Here is a 22,464-nt window from a genome sequence, read left to right as displayed (position 1 = left end):
AAACATTATTATAACTTGATGGCCTAAGTTAATAGTGCAGTCAGGGATAGATGGACATGCAGCAGTGCTGACTCAAGGAAAGTGGGTTTTAACATCAGGAATTATGGTTTTGCAGTCAGGTTATTTGGTTTGCCTCTTCTAAAGTGCACACACTACAGGGTTTGAAACCTGTAACTAAACTCTGCTTGAATCTCTGGAAGGAGAGTGGGTTTTTAACCTAGGGAAGGGAACAAGAAATTTAATTAAAAACAAATTAACTGAAAAAGTGCCATAGAATATATTTTTTTAATGGAAACTTGTGGTTGGTCATGATTTATTTTTTTCCCAAGTGTCTCTTATACTGAAGCTGGCACTGTTCTGAGCAGAAGGCTGGACAAAGTGAACTGCAGAGGCCCCAACCAAACTAAATTATTATTGTGACTCTAGGAGTAGCAGCTATTAGTTAATTCAGCTTTAGGGTGTTTGGGGTTTTTTTCTGTGTATTGTGGAGAGTAAACATTCTATGATTTAGGTTTTTACGGTTCATATTAAAAAAAAAAAAGGGGGAGGATCTGCAAAATTCCTTTTTGTTTGTTGTTTATAAAGCAAAACCGTTTGTACTACTAAGTATTTCTAAATTTCATTTTTCCAGGGCTGCCTTATTATTCATATTTTCCTTGAAACTTAATACAGTTTATGTTTTTCAGTGGCATTTGTAGACACCGTTTCTGAAGGCCTTAAGTTTTAATTTTTTCATGGGTAACACAACATCCCTTGCCACGCCGCCCAGCTCAGCGCAGATATTTCTCTTCAGGCTTTCTAAAAAGGACATTTTAGTTGTTTCTTCCACACCCTTCCTACCCTGAGGATTTGGTGCCAATTGTGGAAGCCTTTGGCTGAGCAAAGCAAACAGTTCAGAATGGTTTTCGTGTGTCAAGTGGCTTTTTGCAGCTGTAACTGTGATGACTGCAGCCATGCTTTTGCTCTAAAACAGTGATGTTTTTCTGTTGTGTGTTTTCTGAAAGTGCTTAAAAGGAAGTAAGGAAAAGAAGTGCAGTGATCCTAATGCAGGTTTTCAGTTTCAGCCCAGTCTGGAAGTCAGAGTATGCCATGTGAGAAGAAACAGGCTAAGGAGCGGAGACAAAAAAACTGTGTAGTTTTTGGATGGCTGGTGATTATTTAGTGTGTGGTGCGGCTCTACCTCAGCTTGGGCAAACAAATCAGTAGGAAAAGGGTATGGGATGGGGTTAGAACCATGCATCCAGCATCCCACCTTTGAGGATGAGTTTCTGTAGGGGATGGCAGGAGGGTAATGCTGCATATATCTGCTAGACACAGCCTTTGTTTGCCATTTATGGATGTCAGCATGTAAGCAACAAATTAGCTTGTCTGGAGGTTTACTGTGGAGAGTGTGGTGCCAGTGCTGGGCATTCCTGACGTCTTTGCAAGATAAGATAGGCATATGATGCAGTATTGCTCAAGAGTTGGGCTTGCAGCAGATAATGATTTTTTTCAGAGGGGTTATTTTCATGTGACTACCTGTACCGCCTCTGCTCCACACATCCCTCCTTGTGCAGCATGAAATGGTAGGGGTTTCAGGAGCAGGAGAAATATGTACCTACATCAGGGGAAATATGAGTGCCTACATCTTTCTCCTGCAAAGGAGGATATTCCAGAGCTGATTGCTGATTTTTCACAAATCCCTTGTGTAACCGCCTTTGCAGCTTAATCCCTTCACATACGCACACATGTATTTAGTATTTTCAGCTTTCAGATGTTTTACACTTCTTAGCCTCTTTGTCTACAATAAAAAAAACCCATTTCTTTCTTTTTCCTTATACTTGCATTCCTTTTTTTTTTTTTTTTTTTCTTTTTTGAATCATGTCACAGTGGAAGCAGGAAAGCAACGTTCATTAGATGCTCAAAACACAATATACAACCAAGAGAAGCCGTCCATTTTCTTAACTCCCCAGATCTGAGAATTACCAGAATTATCTAAATCCTGTGCTGGTGTGATCACACATTCAGGGCTTCCCAGTGCATTATCACCAAATACTGCCATGAGGTATTAGGGTAGTCTCCTACATTACACAGATTGCTCTATTTCACTAGCAAGGCAGAGCTCCCTGTAGAGTTCGTGTGCCCACGAGTGGGTGATGCTGTCTTACCTCCAGGTCTGATGTAGTAGCAGTTCAGCTGAGTTTCGTGCACCAGCTTTCCCTTGTACTTGGCATCAGGTTCCCCTGGCTGGTGGCTGGGCAGGGGGTGATAGGCTTGTCGAACCAAGGCTTGAAACATTTTTAAATTCCAAGGAGCGGTTGAAGCAGCTGAAGCTGAGGGTATTTCCTATAGATAGGAAAGGCACATTCCTTTTGGTGAATTTCCTTGTTTCAGGGTTATGTCACAGCCTTGTAGGAAAGTTAAAACCTGAATATTGTTTTAACTTGCTGACAACTGGATCTTCTAATCTAGGAACTAGTTTCTAGCTCTTTGAAACATTTTCAGTATCTTTTGCATTCTCCTTCCCTTTCCTTACTGTTCACTCCTAATCCTTTGCTTGTCCTCTGTGCCTCAGGCTCAGTTGGAGCCTCCTCCTCCTCCCCCTGTCCGTTTTTCAGGAAAACTTGGATTGAGGAGTGCAGATAATGGGCGCCATCCAGCCGTCAGCTCATCACCTCAGCGAGCCATGACCATCTCTGGTTTCTGTATATCCACACGGGCTCCTCTGATAATATCCTCTTGTGCTTGGAAAAAAATAGGTTTGCTTAGCAGAGGGTGGATGGACTACACTCCTGACATAGCCAGAAAACTTCTCTTGGAATGTGAGCTTGCTTACTCACACTCTTTTATATGTGTGTGTATATATATAAAAATATTTGTAACCTTCTCTCAAAACATGGAAGATAAATATGTGAGCAAGTGTATCCCACAGCACATATACAAGCTGCTCACTTCTGTCTAACTTTGATTTAATGCAAGCTCTTGAGTGCCTCATCAGTGCTCTCTTTGTCAAAACAAGCCTTAAATCGGCAGTAAAGAATACTTTTCAATTACAGGAGGGAAGAGGAAAGGAACCCTTCCCAAGTGTAAGATAGCATACCCTTTAAAGGACAAGGAATGTGTTATATACAGAAACACGGTGTAAGTGCTCCAGTGGAATTCCGCTCGGGCTGCAAAGGCACTCTTGCTTTTTTGTCTTAACTGGCATCCAAACCAGTAACAGCACTGGGCTTGATGCCTGCTGCCTGCTCTGCTTTAATGGTTGTGGCTGCAGCCCAGTTGTGGGCTTTGCAACAGAGCTTCCTTTCATAAAATACCAAATCTTCCCATCATAATGCTTTGCTAAAATCAATCTCAGAAAATAGCCCGGTGGGTTTTTCCTGCTGGCTTTGTTATTTTGGACGTACATATGCCTAGGACTTTGGAGCCTGTTTTAATAATCCCTTTGCATAACTGAGGTGTTATTTACACGCATAAAACCAAGCGAGATTCTGCAGCCAGGGGGAGAAAAACAAAAAGTAAGTAATGTAAGACACAAGCTTCAGGTCAGAAGTCAGCAATAAAGGGACTAAGAAGTTTCTTTCTGTGAATTATGTGCTGCTGGCCATTGCCTTAGACAGGATATGGACTTTCTGTTTGAGCTGTACCAATTCTTCTGTCTCTGTCAAATAAACTGCCTTTCTGAAAAATTTCAATATCTTTTGATTTTCCTAAACAACATACAGTGTTAAATCCTCTGTACACACGTGTGTAGCATCTTGCAATTAACAAGTTCATGAAATTTCATAGTAATTAGAAAAAGGAGAGAAATAACATTGGAGGTGTATTTTAAATTTTTTTTAATGATATGTCTTCCTGCAGGGCTTTGCTGTCTTCTGCCTTCTGTTTGTTGTTACCTGTTGTTTTTATTCTCGTTTCTCTCATGTGAATATTTCTCTCTCTAACAGTCTAACAGAAAGCAAAGTAGATGTTCAAATTTGCACTGAGAGTTAAAAGCTGAAGGAAGGGAAAGACTGAGGAAGCAGATGATGATTACTGTCAAGTTTTATTCTTAAAGGATTATGCAAAAGCTAGTAAAACACTGCTGACTTACGAAGCAAAATGATATATACGTTTTTACTTCGTGTGGAAACAATACAGTTGCTGCAGTGAAAATAGTCCAATGCAAAAATCCCGAATTTTTATTTAAATATGACTGTATCTCTAGTCTACAGTCAGGCATTCAGAGCTGCAGGGTACCTCCCAGTGCTGCTCTAGTGAAATATCTAGCTACTAATATAAAACGAATTTGATAAATGTGTGAGGTTGCTTTTCTGTTGAATTACAGGTTAAATAAGAAACTGTTTACTACTTAAATTACATTTTCTTGGTGATAGGCTTGATCTAGGCAAGAATTGTTTCCCTCTTTGTACGTATACACAGAATGTCTTACGTGCAAGACTATAGAAAAGTCAGTAAACTTCTAATAATCTGAAAAAAAACCCTGCAGTTGTTAAAATAAAATTTTAAAATATCTACAAATACCTAAAAATACAATTACAGTAATCAAAGGAAAAAAGCAACAAAATATTTCAAAGGAGTGGTATTTGTATCTTCATGAAAGAAATTACTAAATTGCAATTTCACAAGAAATATGCAGGTGAAACATTTATATTTTCATTAAAAAAATATTCATTTAATGATCCTTCAGCTCTCAAGCATGTCAGAATGCAGTGACCATATGTGAATGGTTCAGGGTGAAATTTAGCTGGTGAGCACAGTATGGACCTACCCACAGCTGGAGTAAACCTATTACAGTTTGTCTGTCATTCTGGGAGAACAGTGAAAGTTGTTTCTGTGCCTGTGAAATCATATTATATTGCCAAAAATTGTACTGCAAAGTTTCTGTCTGCAGCTCTAGAGACAAGCAGATGTTCCTGAAGGCAGTGGAACAGCTGACTGCAAGAGCAGAAATGGCTACAGAAGAGTAGAGAGCTCTTTAATGTGTGGAGTATAACCTGTTAACGGGCTGTGGCACAGCAAAATAAGGGAATGCATAAGATAACACTGTAATTATCAACTAACTGAGATCTCAGGAGGAGTAGTTGACTTTTGCCTATTTCTGTGTGGAGTTTTAAAATTCTTTTTCTAAACATTTTAGAGCTAGAGGTGGTGTAGGAAAAGCTCAACAATTGCCTATCCAAAATGACATTGTGTATAGAGTATACAAATGGAAAAATACAAAAATGGGGTGTTTAAACTCTCTTGATCTTAGAGTATTTCTTACATGTTTCTTGTAACAAGAACAAGGATATACAAGTAACTCAGACTTTTATTGTTGTAGGCTGAGAACTTAGTCCAGATCTGCAAAATGTATTTCCATTACTTAGGACCTGAAGGTATGCAGTGGAGAAATAAGAGATGAGATCACAACAGTCAGAATTAGAAACATCATCTATAGTTAAGGTTGCTTATTTTCCTCATGAAGCCCTTTCTGAAGTTGTTCATTATTTTGTGGGAGTTAAACCATTTGGAGTGACAGCTCATCATACTGATTATAGAAAAAAATCAGGTTTCAGGAAAAAATGACATGCTATTGAACACCTATTTGAGGTTAAAATAGTCTCTTTTTTCACCTCTCTTCTAATATACTGGAAAATGGCATTGTAAGAGTTTGGAAAACAATTTGACCTTGAACTCAACTGTAGCTGTGGAATTAGATAGAGGTGTACCTTTAGCAGGTACCTCAGAGATGCACTTTGAAAATAATTGGGAACATATTCTTAGATTGGACTAAATTCTAAATGAGAAGCTGGGTGTGAGGATCCTGTGAGCCCTCCACCAGCTGTGTGTGTCATAGGCAGCTTCTCCCCGTGGGACTGCAAGCCCAGATACTCCACAAAAAACACACGGAAGCTGCTGCTTGCCTCAACACAGTGGAAACAAAAAAAAAAGGCTGGAAATTGAGACACTGAAGGTAGCTCTCTTTTCTGTTCTTTCGAATAAAAGCCATTTTTTTTGTTGTCTTCAGGTTGGAAAAGCTGTGTTGCCCCCTTCTTGATTGAGCAGAGTTCTCTTTGCTTTCAGTTACTAGGTGAGGAGTGAAGAATCAAGAACAAGATTCAAGCAAAGAATCAAAAAAGTTTTCCAGTTTAACCTCTTCTGGTTGTGACAGTCTTCTGTTAGTACAAGCCTTTCTGCTCATTAAAGGTGTGGATTTCTATTTAGCCTAGATTTGTGTAAGGCACTTTTGTGTCCTGTTCAGGTGATTTCTGGACATCAGGGCCTGGCTTCATTTCCATGTATTGAAGACATGTTTTATTGTTTGCTTTAGAAAGTTAGCAGAGCAGCTAAAAATAAACCATTTCAGGTGTTGAGGAATTGCATTTGTTTTCCAGCAAGCCTTTCTCTGGTGGTTTTTTATTTCACAGGATCCCTGCTTGTGTTGACTGAGGATATTTGAATGTAGTTTTTAGCTTACAGAGCTCTCGTCTTACGGCGACATTTTGGAATTCTGTTGTGAAATAGGAACGGGAACCATTTGTTATTTAAGAGAGCCTATTTATAAGAAAAAGTATCCATTACGAACAACTTCTTATTTAAGAAATTGATAGCCTGGCATTTACAGCCTCCCTGCCTTAATTTTGGTGTCACATGCCATCATGATTTCAAAATTATTTGGAACTGATGATGCAATGGCAGGAGGTGTGAACTGGAAAACCAGTGGTGTGGGGGGAAAAATAAATTCTCCAAGCCAGATGGATCATAACATAGATCCTATTCCTGTGTCATGACTAAAAATTTCTTGTAGCATCAACAGAAGGCATATTTAAGGGAAATCTTGCAAATACAGTTTTCATTTGGGCTCTTTTCCAAAAAAAGTAAAGAACCTGCTGATGGACTCCTACATCTGCTGAGCTTTATGGAAAGAAGTGGATCAATGGGCTTTACATTTTCCTGCAGAACTAACAGAAGTTCAGTTTTTGAGGCCATGTGGAGGGCTTTCCAGTGACCCTGTTTTGTTTGACTGCTACACAGTTGATTTTTCTTCATAAAAAAAATTCTGATAAATTTGGATTAAAAACCTGCCTGAAGTCAGTGTCTCATAGCAGAGCCAGACATGATTTATTAAACCATCCACCCTGCCTATGCTGTCTCTTTTTTTTGTCTCATGAAACCTGAAATATTTACTGGCTCTGACTTGAAATCTGCGAATTGGTCCCCCAGCTTTCACCACTGATAGATGGTGGCAGGAATATTTCAGGGTCCATTCTATTAACAAAAATCTTGTCTTGATTTTTAAGGCAGAGTTCCAAGCACAGTTAAACAGATGGTGGTGAGGAACTTATTCTTGACTTCAGTCATGTTGCCGATCATTGCCCACTATCAAATCATTTGCCTTTGGGGGAAAGGGGTCTGGAGGGGCTTTTTCATTTTGTTGGGTGTTTTGTTGTTGCATATTTTGTGGTTATTTTTTAAAATAAAATTGCTTAAACAGTTCCCTCCTCAATTGAATTTTCAGTGGTTAAGCTGAAAAAGGGCCGTGTGTAATCTTTGCTTTGCACTAGCATGTCTCTGAATAGGATTTTTTTTTCCTTTAACAACTGGTTTGGTTGTTTTGGGTTGTTTGTTTTTGGTTTTTTGGGGGTTTTTTTTGGGTTTTTGGGGTTTTTTTTTGGTAGCTTACTTGTTCATACATAATATTTTAAATGTTTGAGATAATGGAAATACCAAGTCTTCCTTTTCCCTGTCTTTGTTAACAGTTCTCCAAATAAATGAATCAGGAAGTTTATCAACCTTAAATGAAAGAACAAGTGTCTGATAATTTAACAGGTAGGGCGTTTTCAGAGCTTTTTAGGAATTTAGGTTACGCTTGTATCAAAATACACATTTTTTTTGTTGTTTGAAAAACTCTTAACTTGCTTCAATTTATTGACGTCATTAAAATTTCGACTGCTCTTTTAAAACTTCCAGAAATGCCACAATATAGCCAGAAAGGAATTTCCATTATTTAGAAACAAATACATATACCTAATACATATTTTGTATTGTGCAGCTTTGCACAATGTTGAGAAGCAAAAATTCCAGTCCTGTTGACGACCCATATTTCTATCAATATGGTATAACAGGATACAATTGAAATTTTTTATAGTGTTTTAGGTTTAAGTCTCTAAATGGCAAAATTTTGTACGTGAAAGAACTTAAAGCCTGCTTAGAGCTGAAAGAACTTAGACTTCTAAACTAGGAAATACCAGAGTTAAGGTTGGTTGTGCAATGTCTCTGTTTATGGAATTTTATATTGTGTGGCTGTATTCTTTTGCAATAAGGACTTTGTTTCAGTTATCAAAGAGTTGGATTGGTGTTTACATTGAGAGGCTACTCAGGATTCTGCTTTATTCCTCATTACTCATGCATGGGTCACTGGCTTTGTTACACACCACTGGAGTTCTGCAATGGAGTCAGAATTATTGGGTTTTCTTGGTTTTTTCTCCAGTAATCATCACTGTAAAAGCTGGTAACTCATGAAGAAACAGAACTGTTTTACTTTGCTCAAATTGGAAATATTATTCTTCCCATTTCACAAATCGGGATCCTAGGGCAGAATAGTTACAATTTGAGACCAATTAAACATGGAGTGTCTGACCTTAATGACTCAAGCCAAATTTTTCTAGTGTATTTATGATTCATATGTTCAAAACCACTTCTTACAGCCTGGGATTGGGCTGATTTGTGCTCAGATTTTGCAGCCAGGTCTAGGATCTCAACTCAGGCACCAGGAAATGAAGCCCACACAGCCAGTGTAGCCACTTCAGATGACATTTCACAGCTTGTGTATCGTTGCAGAACCTCTCTGGGATGGAATTCAGCTTTCCAGGATAGTGTGCAGCTCTCTGTGCTGCAGGTTTCTTTATGGTTTTTTTTTTCCCTGTTGCAGTCCTGAACATAGCAATGTAAAGGTGTCTGCTTGCCTTGAAAGTCACAGATACAGAAACTTCTTTTTAATATAGCCAAGTGTGGATTTAGAGCAAGAGTCTAGACTACACATTGAGCAAAATACCTTAGGAAACATGAAATCAAGAATAAAACACAAAACTTTAAGAATTGAGGGGCGGTATTTATTTATTTTTAATACCAGCAAGGATAAAGCAGTTCCTAGGGAATCTCTAGTCAGTAGTTATTTCTGTATCGAGTTTTACCAAGCTTAAAGACTTTATGCAGACTGTGGAGGAATAGCTTAAAAATCACATGTTGCAGGTACACTGAAACCAAAGGCTTGATAATAGAAATGTCTATCTAGAAGACAAAAATATAATCGCTGGAATAATGAAGAGGGGGAAAAAAATAATCCTAGAAAGTGCCTTTCTTTTTAACAGAATACTTAACACAAATGATTGAAGTTGATAAGAAATTCTGTATTATCATAATAAGTAAATGAATGTTTCAAATATTGAGAGGTTAGGAATTGTTATCTGTAATTCTGGGAGATAGCAGCTGTCAGCTTCTGCTTATAAATAGTATCAAGTGTTCTGGTGTTTGTGAGGACAGGAGAAATCCGTAGCCAAAAAATGAAAATTGTAAGGCAGAAGCTTTCGAATTGGCTCTGAAGTCGTGATTTAAAACTTAAATAGTGTCCTTCCTGAAATTCAATCACTCAGCTATTAAAGGAGCTTCACAGATTTGGCTAAAATTTTTCAGTTTGGATTTATGAGTAGCCTGTCCTTTAGAAATTCTAAAAGTTCTAAAGACTGATACCCTTAATAATTAATAATTCCAGTCAGTTTATTTAAGTAATTTATTTAGCTTCCCATTTGATGCTTATTGGATTATCTTGATTTCATAGCTGCATTGTGTCATAGTTTTTTGTAATCTTGTTAACATCATTGTAGCACTCTTTTTTCCTTCTAATGTCATCAATTCATTACTTGATTTTGATTTTATTTTTTTCTGGTTTTTACAATAATCTATTCTTACATAACTATGGTTGAAGCTGGGTCTAAAATTGCCTTAATATTTCCTCTTCTGTGTGGCAGTAGAAAAATTTGCTTTGAGTCTCTGATGTTTTGTGATTCATTTTTAACATGAAATTACCACTCTACAAATGATACTTAAATCTGGGATTCTATTTTGTAACAGTCTGACGGAGTGGGAAGGCAGATAAAAGTAATCTGTTTATGTTTAATCCTGATAAAACCGGCAGTGTTTTCATGTGGTAGAAAGCTTGCAGTGAAATTGTATTGTGTGCCTGCAAGTGTGCCAGGTGCCCTGACAGTTACAGGTTGTTATCAGCTTAGGTTCTCATTCTGCTCGTGGGGTTTTATGTGGTGCCACACACATAGGAATAATTTTTGCATTTTGTCTTCATCATTAATCAAGATGGAGGCCATTTACACTTATTCTTACTACTACTGTTTACACTTTCTCTCTCTTAAATACGGATTATAGCAGAATGTACTGTAGTGGGAATTTATGCCACGGTTACTCCACATAACTCAGATTTACACAAGTTGCTGTGGTGTTCTCACTGTCCCTCATTCTGAGATTCAAGAAAGAGCTCGGGGTCTGTTGTGCTGCCACAAGCTCAGGGACTGTTTCTCAGTGTATTTCTGAAGTGTTCATGTGTTCTGGACAGATGGGAGCAGTGTGGAAGGAAGAACTGTGGGGCTGTCCACTTCGGAAAGATTTCACTACTGACTGGGAGAGCTCTAAGCCCAGAGGATGCTGAGCTTTGGTCTTTGCTTTCAGCTCTGCTTCCTAATTTGGGTTGAAAATGCCATTTAACCAAGGAGAGAAGGTAAATGTGGGTGGGTTTGAAGTTCAGCTGACATCTAGACCAAAGGTCTTTGGATTTGCAGTGTCCTGACTTCAAACTGGAGTTCAGATAGGATATGTTGTGATTTGGTTTGGTTTGGTTTGGTGACACAGACCCAGTGGCCTCGTTCTGTGACCCAAATAGGTTTGTATTTATTGCAATTGTGTTTCAAAATATTAGTTGTAGTTCTGTAAAATCGAAATGGTCATTTATTCTGGTTATCACTTGTGTTTGTCACTGAGTTGAGGTAAATCAACAGCAAAAGCAAGCCAGTTTGAGTCTTTCAGCTTCTAATGGCCAGAAGCAGTTTGGCATTTCCAAGGGACTGTCAGCTTTCAGATTTATTAGATATTCATAAATAGTCTGTGACATGTCTGTTGTGGTGGCCAAAGGTGAAGCTGTCCAGCCGGTGTTGCATAATTGATGGTGCCACCAGCTGTGGTAGACATAAAAAATATTTGAGAAAATGGAGCAGATGGCCAAAATTTCATCAATACTCTTCTCCATTGGACATTCTTTTATAAAAAAATAAGAATCTTGATTAAAACAAATTTGGTTTGTCTGGGATTCTCAGTCTGCTTGCTGTGCTGTTGCATTGAAGAATATGGAGTTACTTGTGATTTGAACAAGTTTTCAAATGTGTTTTATCAGAAGGATGCGGAATTTTGCATAACAGGTTGGTGTCCTGGAACCTTATGAGTTGTTCACACACTTCTTCAGGTTCACAGTTTATTATTGAATACTCATTGGAATATGCCAGAATATTAATGTGGATTTGAAATGCGTATTTTTATATTTCTGTTTAAAAAAAAACTGGGATTACTTGTGCAGTTCAGCTCTTATGTAGCATATTTGAAGAACCACAGGTGCTTGTTATGTTACTTGCCTTTTTTAGGTGACTAATAGCAATCGTCACATTATTTTCAATAATCAAAAAAAAGACAGTACATATTTTAAAAGTTCATTTTTTGTATGTCCACAGGATGTCTGGTTTGTGGAATATTTTAGACTTTTATGCTGATGTTCTACGTCTTAAACTGTTGGGGCCATTTTTAGTTCTATAGAAGACAACAGCTTTAAATTTGGGGGAGGGGGGGGGGCGGGAATGGAGAAAATATACTTGCGTCTTGCGAGCAACTGTGCATTCATTTTCTTTCCGAACATTAACAAAGGCAAGGTACGCTTCACATGCCACAGGTTTGGCTCTGTGGAATTGAAGGAGTTATTGCTTTTGGACTCTCATAATATTAGGAAATATTACATCATGAAGGTCGGTGTTGCAAGTGTTTTTGGTAGGTGCTCAACCCATTTCAAATTAAATCCATTTTCAAATGAATGTAGCCACCACTGTGTTGGAAGACATGGTAGGAACTGCCAATTCTTAGTAAGGTTGAGAGACAACTCCTGCCTGAAGCAGGGTGGGAGGGAAGGAGGAGGAAACAAACCCAGGATCTCCTGTTGAAAATAATGGGCTGAATTACAGCAGATCTACAGGGAGGCAGAGGCGCCTACTCCACCAACTTTGATGCTCTGTAAGGTAGACCTGAACATTGTTTGAAAACTGAACAGATTTTCCTACTTCCATTTGCTTGCAATGCTCCCTGCAGCATGCTGGCAGTGGAGTCAAATGGATATGACAACTGAAATAAAGGACAGAGAAAAAGATTTTAAAGATAAACCCCCACTGGTTTAGTGTTCTGAAGAAAAGGATCAAACACCTTTGCGTTAATTGAATATTTAAGAGCTCGTAATTTACATGCTTAGAGATGTGCCTTTTGATCTTTTTTGATTTTATAGGATCTGAGGTGTCATTTTGTGTTTCTAGATGGGGAAAACATAAGATGGAAATAAATGCTGAAATTGGTTTACAGGCCACATTGAAATATCTGCCAGGTAGAACTGCTGTTTGAGAAGATGCTCACAGTTTGTGTTTGATGTGCATTTACAGTGTCCATATATGGGATTTGGTTTTATGATAAGGAAGAATGCCAAAGAATTGCAGAGCTCATGAAAAAGTAAGTGATGAGTAAACAAGACTTCTGTGCTTTTTTATGTATGTATTTCTGTACATAAATGCACATTTCATGCTTTTAGGATTATCATACCTTTCTACTTTAAATTTACAAACTTGGTTGCAAGTGTCAAGCCTGCATTTCATAAAATCATAAATAAGTCACTGTATTGCAGTAATTTTTCCTAATTTGTAGTGCAGCTCTCCGGCTACATCAGAGTGTACCAGTTGATATGATTTATTTCCTGATGACTCAGAGATCTATTTTGAAGAATTGTATTCTTTGGGGGTTTAATATATTTTTCAATTTGGGGAGATTTTATTTTAAAATATTGTTACCTTTTTTTTTTATTCCTTATATCAAGGTAAGTGCAGGATATTATGAGGCCATATTGTACTAATTTCTGTGGGTTTTTTTCTGTTTGTACATCATGGCTCAATTCCTGCTTCCTCATTTCTTACCAATATATACAAAACTTAGTTTCCTGCATTTAAAGCCAGACTTCAATTCGCTTTAAAGTCATTGCTTTCATGCACATAAAAATGTGGTTTTATACATGTTAAACTTTAGTTTTGCAGTCCAGCCAGAGGTGAGGATTTCATACAGAACTGTGTTCTCAGCTGTATTTTAACTTAACAATGTCATGTGGGTAGTTTTTTGCAGTATCTCACTTTTCCTCTCATGTCCAGGATGGACAGGGCTCATTCCGCACTGTTTGCAAGGACCCTTTTCTTAGAACTATGTCCTGCAAGTTTTCATGTTTGCTTGGAGAAGGAAGGAGCCGAAGTCATACTTATTTTATCAACATACACAATCTACATTTTTCAGAGCTATAATGTGGAGGATGTAGTAAAGAACAGGCAGTGACTGGCTATTCCAGTGGTGTATAGGGTTAGACACACCAGATAAGATTTGGGATAAAACACTGCATGGGCAGGTAGTCATCTTTCCTCCATATATCCTTTTTTTCTTAAGTAATACCTGCTGCTTTTCATTTTGCAGTGACCAAGCAGTGTGAAACACAGGCTGTGACACTGGTGGGGTTTTGTTCAGTGGGGTTTGTTGGTTTTGCTGTATATCCTACAGCTCGAAAATGAGTCAGCTGTGACCCAAGAAATAATTGATGGGCATGAATTTACAGAAATAAACAAAGAACCCTAGGAAACCCAGGTTTTTGACAGCTCATTTTAGTTAACTAGCTCGAGTTTCCGTTGGTGGTGATTAGGTGCTCTCAAACTAGTAATTTACTACAATAAAACCTAGTTTTCAGAGGATTCATGCAAATGTAAACCATGTGTAGTGGTTTATAATAGCAGTATTTCATATAGATAAAAAATACCCTGTTGCTCAGCCAATTGGCTGTGTGTTTTAATTCTCATCATTCTACAACAATAATAAAACAGCTGGGGCAGGAAATTGGTCATTTGCTAGTATTTAATGCCTGATTTGTGTGTGTTTGCCATCCTCCACCACCAGCAGAACTGAATAACACTATAAATTCCCTGCTTCTTCTGGGTATAGAAATTGTGACTCAGTTATGGAAATTTTATTCTATGGTCTAGTGTATTCAAGATTGGAGAAAATTAATCTCATGTCAAATTACGATTTTACAGAGATCTTTTAATAGCGATTTTTATATTGCACATTTTAATGTAGATGGCAAAAGACAAATATTTGAGTTTCGATCAAGTATTGTACAGTAATTGTGGGGTTTATATTTTATTTGGTTTTTTTTTTCCTCATCTATCCTCTACCTTTCAGCCTAACTCAGCAGGAACAATTCAAAGCACAGCAGGGCACAGGAGCAGGGGTGTCCCCCATGATTGTGAATTCTGCTAATAACAAAGAAGTGGATATCTTACGGATGCTTACCAAGGCCAAAGATGAGTACACCAAGGTGAGACTTGCTCCCACTTCTATGATGAGATATAAAAGCTTTAATTTGGGGTTTTGAATAGTTCTACTCAAAGTGATTTTAGACAGTGTGCTCGCTCATTTTCTGTAAAGTGGCCAGTATAAAAAAAAAAGTTTTGACATAATTTGCTAAAAATTCTGAAAAAATTAATGCTGTCAATAAAAGGTTCTAGAAGGAGAGTGTGGATATGATTGATTATTTGTTGAATAGTAGAGGCTCAGAGCAAGTATAAATTACCTTTCATTCTGTCCCTTAGAGCTCCTGTGCCTGTTGAGGAGCACCTGAAAGCTGTGCCCTCTTTTCGGGTGAAGGATTTACCTGGTGATACTTTCTCTGGTTTATACAAAGGACTTGGTCCAGGAGACTTTTGACAGTGAAGTTACTGCTTTTAATTGCGGTTGTTAGCCCCTTTCAGGCACTAATGGAAGGAAATGAAAAGGTTGAAATGTAGTATGATTTCAGCCCGTGTGCTGCTTTGGTCTTCTGAGGCTTCTAAATAAAGAAGTAACTAATGGACTAATAATGTTCTCTATTATTGAGCAATCAAAAACGTTTTACTTTGGGGAATAAAAATCTAATAATTTTAACTATCCATATATAAGCTGCAAATTGTTACAGAGCCTGCAGGTTCCTGCTGCTGTTTCCTGTATTGCTTATGTGCTGTCATGCAGTAATAGAGCTTCTAAGTGTTCCATAAGAGTCTGCAAATGTACATAGATCTTAACTTCTCCTTAAATTTCTTACGTTTGTTTTTTCTGAAATGTAGCTACTAATAAAATCAACAGAAAGATGACAGCAAACTATTTGAGCTAGGGTGAAATGGAGCTCTTTTTATTGTGTAGAGTTTCTGTGGAAGCTTTTGTATTTTCTGTAGTAGAGATTTAATCTATTATAGTGGACAAACACTTCCGAAACCTGGTATTTTACCCCATATTTTAATACTGACTCAGTATCTAATCTTGGCATCAGAGAATATGATTTGAGATGTTCTGAAACGTTTAAAAGGTTTTCATTAGATAGCCTTAAAAATACTGCAAATGGAAAACTGGAAAAATATTAGGCTGTCTTCAGATTCTGTTAAAAGAGGGTGATAAATCTAAAAGATGTTACCTTCCAGTTCTGCATTAGCACACAGAAATCAAGACAAAGGGGAGGAAATCCTGTTGTTTAAATAATAGCTTTTAGGACTCTTTTCCCTTTAGAATCTTTTGCAGATTTGCTTCTTACTTTATCTTTAATCTTTCTGCATTTAAAGGATTGCCAAGGACATAAAAAAATAACACGAAAACTTCCTTCTCATCTGGGACGTGAGTGGTAGGAATTCCTGACGTCTTATGAACAGGATGTGTGTGATTTCTTGTATTGCTAGTAATATACATTTCAGAAGAGTGTGATAAATAAAGGCAATGACAACTATTTTTCTACTTAATGTCAATGCGTTTCAGAGCAGTCGTGCTTTTTGACTGGTTTATGACATCTACTTTCTTGTCAGTGTATGTTTTATTACTTATGATCTGATGTGCTGAAATTAGTTATGAAATATGTTGTTCTCTTCTTTGAATTCTGTGTTTATTCAGTGAAGAGTGTTTTCAAGTGGTGGAAGCTGTAGAATAACAGTATCAATTTTCAAGACTTCTAAGAAATTTTGCTCAATTTTTAAGAGTGTAACTAATTTTGAAGGGTATATCTTGTTCCCAAATTATCTTACATATTTGGAGGTTCCATGACATGCAAAATAAAATACACAGCTTCCCCTTGCTTTTTGAATTAATGGAGCTTTAAGATGCTAAATCACTGAGCTAGGTACTTCTTATATACTTGCCTTCTCTTGATCTCTGGTAAGAAAAAGCTGGCCTCACTTCACCAGGGAGAAAACCAATTGAGGAGCTGCAAGGTTACAGAACAAAGCATGGAAAAAATGGGTTTCTCCTCAATCATCATGCCTTGTCTTGTTCTGCAGGACAGGCTCTGGGTTTAACTCTGTGCTGCACAGTTCTTCTGCCAGCGTTCAGCATTTTCAGCTTCACAGGTGGAGTACGAATCTCGACACAGAGCACTTGTTTGCTTCGAGTGTTTCTGACTGTCCCAAACTTGCCAAAAGCCCCTCAGTGATTTTCTTACTCTTTTGGATCCACATTGACCAAGCGTGTCTAGTTTTGTTCCAGCGTTGCTGAGCCTTTCTTTGATCTTAGAATCTTTTGATTATTTTTGTAGCAGCAGAACTTTGAATAGGACACCTGACTGAAGGGCAGACCTGTGAAGCAAGGCAGAGTAATTGCCAAATGTTGTAGCCGGTGAGGACTCAGGTTCTATCACTAAAGAGCCTGGTGGCATTTCTTTCATGCTGCTTTTTGCAGTTTGTTGACAACAGCATCTGATATCTTCTTTACCTGTCTACCTGACACTTGCTTCAAATACCGTGTTAGTGCTTCCAGCATACTCATCAGCAAGGCCCTGCTCCCCATCTGCCAAAATGGCTTTTATATCCTGAGCTCCTCTGCATTCATCACAGGCTTCTTTCCTGTTCCATGTGCTTCTGTGTTTGACAGCAACCTACTGGCCTTGTTACCAAGGCACAGCAATGATACCAAGTCAGGTCAATGTCATTCCTGTGTGCACTGATGCTCGTTTGGCTGAGGAATTTGGTCTAAAATATGCTCATATAGTGATAACTCTGTTAAGCACTGCTGCTTCTCGCCTCATTTTCATCTGCTCAGTTCTGTGATCATGCAGGGTATGACAGTGGAATCTAAGGTACTTAAAGTTTCTGAAGAATTCAGCCTATTAAAATATCCTGAGGAAATAAGAGTATTATTTAAATTCTGCAGAATTCACTGGGAAATAGTCAAGAGGATGTTATCCGTGGTGTTAAAGAAAAAGCTTATGTGCTTTTTGCCCAAAAGGTTATGCTGAAAAATAGCAATGAGAGGAAATGTTGAAGAAAAGGCAGCATCATTAGAAAAAGAACAGTTTGGAAGAAAAAAAAAAGCTATTTAATCTTATTGAAGTGCAGTTTTGGTACATGTATGATCTGTCCAATCTGACAAACTACTGGAATTATTGAGCACCTACTGAAGGCCCTTAAATCCCCAGGAGAACTCCAGTTCTGGTTTACTGGGCAGCCCTGGAACCAGCATGTCTCTGTTTATTGTTGCAGCAGGTCTGAGAAATGGGTTAAGTGATCAGCTTTGTATATTTGAGAGTGGGGTTAAAATTAATAGAAGAGTCAATAGTTAATAGAATTAACTTCCTGTTAAAAAAATCCTTTAAAAATCTTTCCAGTTTCTTGGTTTCAACTGTATCAAGTGACAATGACTTCAAAGACACTGTCTTCTTTTTACTGACAGTAGCATTCCATGTATACCCAATGCTTTTCTTGTTTCATTGACTATATTCTTATATATAGAATCTTATTCATGTTTTCCTTTTCCATTTACAATTTCTCTACCGTGGAGCATTTTATATGGTTTGTCTCTAAATCAAATCATGCTCTTCTCTCTCTCTCCATATGACATTTTTTGTCCCTCATCACTTTTAGTTATATGTCTCTGACCATCCTTTTAATAAATATTTTTAATAATAGTCATATTTAATGAGAAATCCTACTGATTCTGCAAATTTATTAAATCTTTAATTACCTTTCTGTGCATGTATATGCATCCTGCAAGTTCCCACCATATGAAGATTTATGTAAAAGAGTTTGAGTTATGATTCTACTTTCTGACAAGAGCATTTTAAATGACCTCTATGGGCACATTAATCCTTCCTGGATCTAAACTACTTCTAGCTGCCTGTTGGATGCAGGAAAAGCGTGACTGTTGCTTGGTTTTTAAGGTGCTTTTAAAAAGTATTTTATGTTTTTGAAGTGTAGGAAAAGCAGAAGGCCAAAAAGAGAACTGAGAATTAAATTAGAGGGAAGCCTCATACTAGGAAAATCTTGGAATCAAGTGTTCAGTTTTACATATGTCCTGTGGCTTAAAAAAATTAGATTGCAGTTGCTACAATTCTTCTAATAGCATAATACTTCATCATCAATGCTGCAATCAGTATTTTTGGTTATTGAATACCTGGTTATGTCCGTATTTACTGTGGTTGGGAAAGAGGGGAAAAGATATTGTCACACACACTAAGAAATGCCCTTTTTCTGTTGCAGTGTAAGACCTGCTCAGAGCCAAAACAAATAACCAGCTCCTCTGCAATCTATAACAACCCCAACCTAATCAAACCCATCCCAGTGAAGCCGAGTGAGAATCAGCACCAGCGAATCTCCCAGCAGAGCAAGGTAAAATCTCTGGTGTTCTCTGAACTGCTGCTGCATTGGGTAACAGGAACATGGATTTGAGTTGGAAGGTCACTGCAAGAATCTGAGATGGAGCCACTGTAAGGGATGATTGTAAAGCACAACTAATCTGGTTTGTAAAAGCTCCTCAGCCCCCAGTGCATGATGTGGAAACACAGATAAACTATCCTGATGCAACAAAGAAATACTGATCTTGTAAATTTCAGGTGCAGTTTTGGTCACAAGCTGATCTAGTCAATTGCTGCACCACACCTTTTGTGGGGTTTTGTTTGTTTTGGGGTTTTCTTTCAGAGGAAATAATTTCAATAAAGAAAAGTCTCTCGATATATCTTCAAGCTAAATCACAGTGCAAAATCCTAAAAATTGAATTCAGCTGTGACCAGCAGATGCACAAGAAGTGGCTCTACTTCATACACAGGCGGATTTCTGTCTCTTACTAATATTGCACTGATGGCTGTAAAAGAAGATGCTCTTTCATGTTATTTAAAGCAAAGCCACTGCTCTATCTCAGATTCGCTGATTTTCTCCCACATTAGCAGCTTGACAACAGTCTTCTTGCCCTTCCTATGTGACAAAACTATTAAAAATCCTCTTGGGGGAAAAAAGAGCATTGCAGTTTTCTCAGCTTTTCGTTGAACTCTGCTGGCTAAATATCGTCGCCACTGAATGTAACTTCTGCATGAGGGAGCTACGTTTACTCTTCTCTGTGGTGATGCAATCCCTACAGCTCCAGCAGGTGTTTCCAAATATGGAAAGAGTTTCCGTTTACCTTTAGACATTTTAGGAAGTTTAGCTGGAAAGTTCTGCAGGTTTCTCATTGTGATTGGCTCAGCACCAGCACAAGGGCATGGATTGGGGAAGAGTGTAAGTCAATGCCTCTTGGTGATCCTGCTGGCTGTAAGCCAGGTTATCCCTCCTAAAACATTCAGTATTTAGGAAGGAGCACGAAAGGAAGTAAAGGCTTTTTGGAGTGTCTTAGCAGGGTACAAAAGATTTCTCAGACACCTGTGTACAGCCTAATTATTTGTTTTCTGCAACATTTGTTATTTTGGTATTATTACTATTAAACCTTTTGATTTACAAAACGCCTCCGAGGAGCAGTCTCCCTCAAATTAGTTATAGCCAATTCTCTGCAGAAGGCTGGGCCCTCAGAGATTGATAAATTAGCATGTTATTTATTAGACTCTGGCACATGTCACTCAGTATCACTTCTTTGTCCCCTCACAGAGCGTGGATCCCGAACCGCAGCACTTGTCTTTGACAGCCCTGTTTGGCAAGCAGGACAAGGCAGATGTCGCAGAAGCCCTCAACAAGCAGCATCAGGATAAGGTCCCTGCCAGGCAGGGCGTCGTTCGCTCGCTGTCCTACGAGGAGCCCAGCAGGCACTCCCCGTGCGCAGAGAAGCAGCTGTGCCCCGCCATCCAGAAGCTCATGGTGCGTGGCACAGAGCTCCATCCCCTGGCTGAGTTCCCTGAGAGGAGCCCTCTGTGTGAAAATGGCACCGTGCCCTCCGTGGGGGAGACCTTCCCAGGGCTCTTCCAGCCCGTGCCTTCCCCCGGCATGGCTGCGCCTCACGGAGCTCAGGACGCTGCCGGCGCTCAGAGCTTGCTGCAGAAACTGCAGAGTCACTCAGGATCAGTGGCTAAAATGGACCCCAGTGCCACAGGAGCTGTGAACTCCACGGCTGCCGTCTTCAGCAGGACTCCTGCTCCTGTTGGAGCACCTGCAGCACCAGTCAGTAACATGAGCCAGACGCCTCTGGTGTATTTCAATGGGTCCCTACCAGGCCAGACTTTGGAGCCTCAGACGCTTGGTAAAGAACAATCCAAACTTCCCAGACAAGCACTTCCTCTCTCTGGCAATCAAGCAGCCAATTCTGGGGTGATTTCACCCCAAGAACTATTGAAAAAACTCCAGATAGTGCAACAAGAACAGCAGCTCCATGTCTCCAGCAGACCAACACTGGCAGCTAAGTTCCCAGTTGTTACCCAGAGCACCAACAGCCTGAAACCACTGGATTCCTGGATAGAAAAGGCTCCAGGCACAGAAAAACAGAGTGCTCTCTTCCAGGTAAATGGGGAACTTCTTCATCATAAATACATACCAATCCAGCAGGTTTTTAAACTTCTTGTTTTCTGAGCTTGGTCTTGGTTTCATTGTCCTGCTGTGTGTTGCACGTGATTCATTTTGCAGGTGATACTTTTCCAACATGGAACAAGTTCTGATTTACCAAGATGTGATACTGTAAATCCTGAAGGCCACATCTCTTACCCATCAATGATGACCGGAAATACTGCAGTGTTGGCTTGTCCCAGTGCACCTTTGAAAAGTCATCTAGTTTGCACTTGCCATACTTGGGCTGTTATGTGTAATTGCTACTGAGTGTAATATTTTGGGTTTAATAATTATTATTCTGCAAAATTAGTCATAGCTTTCTCTGTGTAGATGTGCATTCGTTTGCCAGTTGCTAAAGATACTTAAAAGGTCCCTTGTTTTCTAACAGCAGCTTTTTGAAGTATTTGTACACTGGCCAGTTAGTTACCTTGTACCACACCTGCTACTTCTAGATATTCATTAGGTCTGCCACTTCTAGATATTCATTAGCTATTTTTCTTTAATTTGCTGAGTATTATTTTGAGAAAAGGTCTTGTGCCTGAATAACATCAAAAAATTCTATTTATTTTGATCCTAGGAGTCAGTTTATGTCTTTAAAAATTCAGAAGATGTTAAGAGACTGCATCTCTCTCATGAGTACATTTTTGTGTTCTTCAGAAAAGCAACATGTGAAATTACAAAATGTGCTGTCCAAAACAACTTTAGCAACTTCATTTTCTGTAGGATTTTCTACACTAGAATGTCTTTACATGTCTGGGAATGCATCAAAGCCTTTTCAGCTTCCTCTCTTGCAGAAAGGCTGTGTTGCATAGGGGTCTAGAAATTACTGATTCCATTCCTGATCCCATACTGAAAGCATTCTCCTTTCCAGTGTAAAGTTGCAAAGCTACTTTTCTATTGTGACTACTCCATTCTTGTATTTCTGTTTTATTCTATTTTTCTGTTTTTCTCTTTTATTCTATTTTTTTAATTCTGTCAAAACCTGATTGAAAGGCTACAAGATACTTCAATGTGCTAGAAAGTTCTTCTATACACGAAGAGGCTGGAAGAATCATTTAATAATAAAAGAGCCACATCTGTCACTAAGTTTGTGACAGGTCAAGTTTTCTAATTCCATGAGAGAGGTGGGAGGAATATGAATTTGATACAGCAAATAGCCATCATGATTTTTGTTCTTTTAATTAATGCAGTAGGATTTGAATCTGTATGAAAGAGTTTTTTGGGGATTAGTCATTGAAATTATTCAGGATCAGTTGCTTACAGAGGGTAACTTTGAGTTTCCAGTGGAGAGCTAAATAAAAAAATGAGGATCCATAGTCAAAAAAAATTTTGATTTGTTTTCCCTGGGAGTAGA

The 22,464-nt window shown here is 38.5% G+C and overlaps 2 protein-coding genes across 2 annotated transcripts in view; one reads left to right on the top strand and one right to left on the bottom strand.

Annotated features, from left to right (window-relative positions):
• The window catches only part of CACNA1C (calcium voltage-gated channel subunit alpha1 C), a 464,400-nt gene extending 462,099 nt beyond the window's left edge, over window positions 1-2,301 (bottom strand). Inside the window, 1 exon segment of the mRNA XM_066319417.1 lies at window positions 2,148-2,301. Within this exon segment, the coding sequence (XP_066175514.1) occupies window positions 2,148-2,277 (130 nt within the window). The 5' untranslated portion in view covers window positions 2,278-2,301.
• The window catches only part of DCP1B (decapping mRNA 1B), a 39,624-nt gene that overhangs the window by 9,860 nt on the left and 7,300 nt on the right, over window positions 1-22,464 (top strand). Inside the window, exons 4-7 of the mRNA XM_066319416.1 lie at window positions 12,717-12,783; window positions 14,542-14,677; window positions 18,849-18,977; window positions 20,223-21,065. Coding sequence (XP_066175513.1) covers window positions 12,717-12,783; window positions 14,542-14,677; window positions 18,849-18,977; window positions 20,223-21,065 — 1,175 coding nt within the window. The remainder of the gene's footprint in view (window positions 1-12,716; window positions 12,784-14,541; window positions 14,678-18,848; window positions 18,978-20,222; window positions 21,066-22,464) is intronic.

This window comes from Sylvia atricapilla, chromosome 5 (genome assembly GCF_009819655.1).
Source record: "Sylvia atricapilla isolate bSylAtr1 chromosome 5, bSylAtr1.pri, whole genome shotgun sequence".
Taxonomy (NCBI): domain Eukaryota; kingdom Metazoa; phylum Chordata; class Aves; order Passeriformes; family Sylviidae; genus Sylvia; species Sylvia atricapilla.
Note: the sequence above shows the minus strand (reverse complement) of the source record. Positions and strands in the feature narration are given on the sequence as shown.